The sequence below is a fragment of the Lygodium microphyllum genome, chromosome 7 (genome assembly GCF_053477565.2).
Source record: "Lygodium microphyllum isolate KBCC chromosome 7, Lygodium_microphyllum_v1.1.10, whole genome shotgun sequence".
Classification (NCBI taxonomy): domain Eukaryota; kingdom Viridiplantae; phylum Streptophyta; class Polypodiopsida; order Schizaeales; family Lygodiaceae; genus Lygodium; species Lygodium microphyllum.
The window spans coordinates 128,128,880-128,135,103 of NC_141141.1; the positions used below are offsets into that span (position 1 = coordinate 128,128,880).

The window sequence follows — 6,224 nt, forward strand, 5'->3', positions numbered from 1 at the left end:
TCAACCATAGTGAGAAAGCTTTTAAACATATGCAAAATATCAGACTTCTACTTAATGGGATAGGCCCAAACCTTATATGCGAATAATCATCTATGAATGTAACAAAATACTTTACGCCACCCAAGGACCGATAAGGCATGGGGCTACAAACATCTAAATGTTGAAGAGCCAAAGGCTTACCTACATGTGTAGAACTAGACTTTTATGCAAATTACAAGTGTGCTTGCCATACAAACAATGGCCACATGAATCAAAACAAGAATAATCCAAGGGTGGAAGATACTGCAAACGGGTTAACACAATCGAATTAAATATAGAGGTGATTGGTTCGGACCGATAATGTGCTAGTGACAAGTCCTTGACTAGGGCTTCATTAATAAAAGGTTTCTAAAATGGCACCGATGATATTACTGCTCCTCGCAATTCACACAAACTCATCGTGGGAATATCATGTTGTCATCTTTTCGAGATGCATCTCATAATGAAATGCACCGTGGAAAGCACTCTTACATACATAATGTTCATATTCTCAGGAGGTTCACTTGCTTTCAATCGGACACTCAACTTGGTTAGGACATTATGAATGGCGTTTGTATGGACAGAGCATGAGAATGGGGTCTTAGATAAGAAGCGTGAGGGGGGTGCTCAATATCTATAGGGCCTAGGCGCCTGCATTGAATGGAGCTTTTCAAACTTTCCTTGAACGGCGACAACAAGCATCGCCTACACTGAAGCGCTCACACACGCGCGCGCGCTAGCTCGCTCGCTCTCTCTCTCTCTCTCTCTCTCAAAATCAAACGGCCTTCAGAGCGACGATATGGAGGAAAGGCCTGCTGAGGCAAGCACTACCCGCGCCAGCACCAGTAGCCATAGCTGCAACGGTACCGATATCTGTGGCAGCAGGAGGCGCTACCTCTGCAGCGCCTGCGGCGTGACACGATCCAAGCGGTCTCTCATGGAAATGCATCTTCAGAGCCATCTTCCTGAGCAGGGTGCTTCTTTCTCCATTCTTGGAACAGACTGCCGCCGTTACATCTGTCGTGTTTGCGGAACTGCTCGCTCGAAGCTCGCCCTCCTCCACAAGCACATGCTTGAACATGCCAGCACAGAGGAGGTACGCTGAGTTTTGGCCTTTTGTAGTGGAATATAATATCTGCTTCTAGGGTTTTAGATCAGTAGAGGTGGGCTTTTGTTCAGTGGAGTATAATATCAGCTTCCAGGGTTTTAGTTTAATAGAGGTCTTTTTAGTTGGTTCAGAGCATGTCTGATCTTTGAACTATCAGGTTCGTCTACATTGGCTGTTTTGCAACCCTGAAATGGAAAGCTAGTTTATACTTGCTTCTCAAGTGTCTTGACATGCTCTGGTCTACAATTTACTTAGGTGTAGACGTGTAACGCCCTACGATTCTCTGTTGCAGACCAGTAACGATCGTCTCAGTATCGCATCTTTTGTGCCATACAAAAAGATAAAATTATTGGAATGTGATCAATGTGGGTACCAAACCAAGAAGCAGTCTGTTTTGCACCAACACAGGGCTTCTCATTCCAGTGAGGTATGACTTGCTTCTTGCGGTCTTTGAATGAGGACATCTCTTCTGCACTGGCTTATGTTCTGCGATGTGAACAACTGGGGTACAGAAACAGCTGCATTGGCAATGCACCAGAATAGTACCGAGCAGGGTGACCTCTCAGGAAGTCCTGGTTGTGCCATCATGTTGTTAAAGTAATTACCCAGGTTGGACTTGCTGCAGCCTGAGTTGTGTGAGAAGCAAAATAGATACCTTTGTTGTTTTGCTTCAGCATATTCTGAAATGGGAATATTCTTGCAGTCATTATCCTTTTCTGTAGCATGAGATTAACTTCTTTTCAAATCATGATGCAGAGACCATTTGTTTGTCCACACTCTGGCTGTCTAAGGCATTATAAGAGGCTGGATCATTTGAATCGTCACATTGTGTGCCATGAGGCAAAACAGTTTCAATGCCCACATTCAGGTTGTAATATGGTCTTCTCTTCTCAGCCCAACTTACGTAGCCACCTCCGGGGCCATGCTAAAAGTAAACCTAGAAAGCTGAAGTGTCCTGAACCTCATTGTCACAGAACTTTCAGCTTTCCTTGTCGTTTGCAAAGCCACTATGAAACTGCACATGGTGAGTATGTGACTCAGTTCACCATGTTTACTGCTGCAGCTGGGTACTCTATTTTTAGCTTGAAAAACATGATTGTCTTTTCACATGTCTTGAGGCCATGGAACTTTGCTGATTTATCAAGTTGGTGTCTTTTGGCTTCAGCATTTCATTTTTCGGAGATCATATGTGGCGAACCTGGATGTGGTGATCATTTCAAAGATCCTTGTGCACTGCGGGAACACTTCTGGAGTGTCCATAAAGATATTGATTGCCAATTCTGTGGCTTGTCTGTATCAAGAAGAACTTACAGGAGGCATCTGAGAGTGCATGAAGCTTGGAGAGTAAAATCTAGGCTTGTATGTCCTTTTAAAGGCTGCAAATGCTCGTTCTCAAATGTCAGTCAACATATCTGTTTCTGCTCTGCTGTAGATATGCGTTTCTTGATTTTGCTAGTTGATCTAGCGCAGTTGGTATGAATATTTCTTTTGTATTTTACAGAGCTCAAACCTAGCAGTCCATGTCAAAGTTGTACATATGGATGCTAAACAATTCAAGTGTTCACATGAGGGTTGTGGCAGAATGTTTGGCTACAAACATACTAGGGACAACCATGAGAAGGCAAGGTGGCATTGCTATGTGCAGGTGGGTTGGCTTTCATGCAGCCTTATACTGGTTCCCCTAATAAGCTGTATGTTTCTATCTATATGTTTGTTTTGCTGCAGATGCGTCTGACTTGCTTGACACTGTTTTCCCTGGCTGACAGGGTGATTTTATAGAAGAGGATGAAAAAATCCAGTCAAGACCTAGAGGGGGTCGGAAACCAGTGATGTTGTCCAAGGTAGAGGATTTACTTAAGAGACGAGTGACTGCACTGACCACTGCTGGTGTCCTTTTTGGCTTCGGTTCAGGTTAATCTGGAGCAGTTGGAAGTTCATATCTGCCCCAGGTAGTAATTCAGGAATAAATGATACGGATTCTTCTGCCGAGGTATGGACAATGCAGAGTTGGACCCAATCTGAACATGACATGGACCTCACTTGCCTTTTAAACGGAAAGGAATCCTAACAATCTGGTTAGCTTGCTATGCTTTTGAGAGCCAAGAGTCACAACAATATATAGGCTCCTTGAAGGCAGCAGTCCATCTAAGTTGACATACTTCAGAATGCACATTAGGATACTCTGAAATCACATCCATCATACAGGCCTCTTAAACATCGCCATCAAGTGACCTTTCATTTACGCCACGCTTAGTGTAAGTGAAAGAGAAATGATGTACCAGGGTCATGCATGAGTCAAGGACGGCTTAAATGCTGCACATGGAAATCTCAAAGAGTTTGCAATGTTAAGAAAGCTCATGATACTTGCATGAAATGGTGGTTTACTCAGTATTGGCCCACTTGTCTGAAACAACTGTTGAAGCTGCTCGCCATGTAAATGTCAGGGAGGACTTGTAATACCCCTGTTGTATATTACATTTTTCTCAGCCTCTGATTGGCTTCAGGTTGGCCCAGGCTGGCTCTACAGGATGTCTGTCATATTGATGTCAAACATGTTGTCTCCCTTGGAGTTCTCTTTGGTTTAATGAGATTGCAAGCACCTTATTTGTTGTTTCTATAATATATGGGCCCATCTTTCTGATATGTGCCAACCTTAATCCCTACTTAAAAAGAATCAATGCATCAAGTTAGATTTGTTCTTAACATGCAGTGTCTTCGTCCATTTGCATGATTTTCTTTTGCATCGCTCATATATTGATATTACTTTTGTGGCACCACTATTGATATGTGTTGTTGAACTGTTCAGAGAATGGCAAAGAAGAGTACAATGTCTGCTTCACGCTTTTCAGTTCTTAGCATTGAAAACATTGGAGATACTAAGAAATTGTTTACTCAAATCAGTTCTACTAAATGGTGGGAGCCTTCACTTGGGTTTTAGGGGAACTTTGCATGCTGCATCTGCAGTTTAAACCTGATATTTATGCAGCAGGCCTTATTGTGTTCTTTGGCATGTTTATCTGAAGATATTCCCTTATCTGTCTAATGGGCATTATTCTTGAAACGATTGTAAGTGATAGGTATGTGAAAAATGTGAGTTGTCGTGTGAGTGTTGACTGTTAGTGGACCTGTCATGGCAGGCAGTGTGAGCCAGTTGTATCTGTTTCGTGATCAACACACATACTGCTTTGGGGTATTTATCTCCTGGACTTGCACAGTAAGTGTGTGCGAACTGATCTTATTAACTAAAAGCAGCGGTAACTGCACGAAATGAAGTCTCCATGTCTCTAGGTATATGAGATTTGATTCCATTTATATATGCTGCATGCCTACTACGGGTACTCTCTGGTAGTCTCTAGATGCATGGTGACACTCTTTATGCATCAACCAATAATCATGCTCGGGATGCTTTTATTTTTGACCACGGAGTGTGTGTCCAGGGTAACAAGGGATTTGTTCTATGTGAAACAATATGCATGCTGCTAAGAGGAAATGCGAATGCCTTTTTAGATAGATATTGGAAATTTCGTTGTGTCTTTCGTAATTTGAGATGGACTGAATGTGGGGATATTTCTACATTGCTGCAGCAGCATATGATGTTGTCTCAGTTCTACTTTCTAGTGAATGTATATTAAGTAGATGTACACTAGATCAATGTTTAGGCCACTAGATCAAAGTGGCCAAGCCATTACGTCCGAAGGATGTAGTAAAATCAATGACAATCTTTGAGAGAGTGGAGCACATGCATGCAAAATACTCGAGACATCAATGCATTGCATCCCTGATGCTGATGCAATGCAGAGAATTACGACAGCTACTTAGTGCTTGACAGAGAACACTTCTCTGGGAAACTTTCTTAGAGCAATAAGAACTTAGCCTTGTTGTAGATCATTTTGCGCTAGTGCGCACACATTGTCGAAGAATGCAACAGGAAGGCAGGACACTGCCGAAAACCTTGCATTGTTTGCATGTATGAAGGAGACCTAGTGATTCCAGCACTTGATTATCGACCTTGGGTTCACATGCCAAGAATCAAGAGGTTATTGTTGGCAATGATGTTTGGTGCTACTAGGATTCCACCAATTGATAAATGATATTGGTTTTACATGCCAGGAATCAAGAGGTTGGAAGCAATGACATTTGGTGGCAGTAGTTGGAAGCAATGACATTTGGTGGCAGTAGTTATTACTAACCACGATGTTATCATAAGACACAAAAAGACTCATCATTGTAGTTATCCTCATCTCCCGATGTGGTAAGGCTTTGATACAAGGAATCTAATGTGTGCCCTACAACGGACATCAAAGTTAGCAAAGTTTGTAGCAAGCTGATCATGGTGAAACTTGTTGTGCGAGCTGTTGTCAGCAACTAAGGGTTAACATCTGCCAATTCACCACTCGAGAGAAGCTTTCATTTATTTCCACGGTTTCAATGAAATGATGTCCAATTCAGTATGGAATATAGTAAATTCAGTGTATATATATGCATATAGATAGTGAGGAAAATGTTTTAAGTTGGCAGATGTAAATAATATGGACACTATTGTTAGAGAGAGAGAGAGAGAGAGATGGTGGCAGGAGGTTATATCTGTGGGTGATAGAGAGCACAATATTGGTGTTGCTGGGCATCCAGTTCACTGATACTTGAAAAATGCACTGCCGTGAACTTTGCAGAGATGAGAAGTGAAATATATGAACCAGGCGTTCTCGATGGCTTGGTACCATTGGGCAGCACTTATTAACTTGCACGTGGCCATGAACTTTCCAGAGGTGAGAAGTCAAAATATGTGAACTGGGTGTTCTTGGTGGCTTGGTACTTTGAGCAGCACTTATCATGGCCATGACACCCTCCTTGTATTCGAGTCAATGGGTGTAGTCCATAACTTGTGTGTGGCGCCGAGCTTATGTTAATATACCAACTTTCATTTAGTTCTCATTACAAAACACCACATTGAATGCAATTATACTACGCATGTAAAGCTTCACTCTAACTATTACTCAAGACAAGAACTATAAGCTACAGATCATGCATTTTGTTGTGTTGAATGTTTGTAAACCACGTTAATTTCATGTCAAGCTGAGAATTGTCAATCTCCTTAGTG

The 6,224-nt window shown here is 42.1% G+C and overlaps 1 protein-coding gene across 2 annotated transcripts; it reads left to right on the forward strand.

Annotated features, from left to right (window-relative positions):
• Nucleotides 1-699: 699 nt before the first annotated feature.
• On the forward strand, nt 700-3,762 carry LOC148033939 (uncharacterized). 2 transcript variants are annotated; one of them, XM_087682406.1, is made up of 6 exons: nt 700-1,114; nt 1,419-1,553; nt 1,883-2,150; nt 2,292-2,485; nt 2,628-2,771; nt 2,893-3,762. In XM_087682406.1, the coding sequence occupies exons 1-6, from the start codon at nt 818-820 to the stop codon at nt 3,040-3,042; spliced, it is 1,188 nt and encodes a 395-aa protein (XP_087538532.1). In that variant the 5' UTR covers nt 700-817; the 3' UTR covers nt 3,043-3,762. The 2 variants fall into 2 exon arrangements, with proteins under 2 accessions (XP_087538532.1, XP_087538531.1); XM_087682405.1 differs by having other exon boundaries at nt 2,292-2,524; nt 2,893-3,760.
• The last annotated feature ends 2,462 nt before the right edge of the window (nt 3,763-6,224 follow it).

What these genes read in the sequence shown, in the direction of transcription:
- LOC148033939 (XM_087682405.1), top strand. Translation starts at nt 818, where the DNA reads ATGGAGGAAAGGCCTGCTGAGGCAAGCACTACCCGCGCCAGCACCAGT. An exon ending in GGGCTTCTCATTCCAGTGAG is followed by an intron (nt 1,554 to 1,882) that starts GTATGACTTGCT and finishes ATCATGATGCAG; the next exon opens with AGACCATTTGTTTGTCCACA. An exon ending in GGTGGCATTGCTATGTGCAG is followed by an intron (nt 2,772 to 2,892) that starts GTGGGTTGGCTT and finishes CCTGGCTGACAG; the next exon opens with GGTGATTTTATAGAAGAGGA.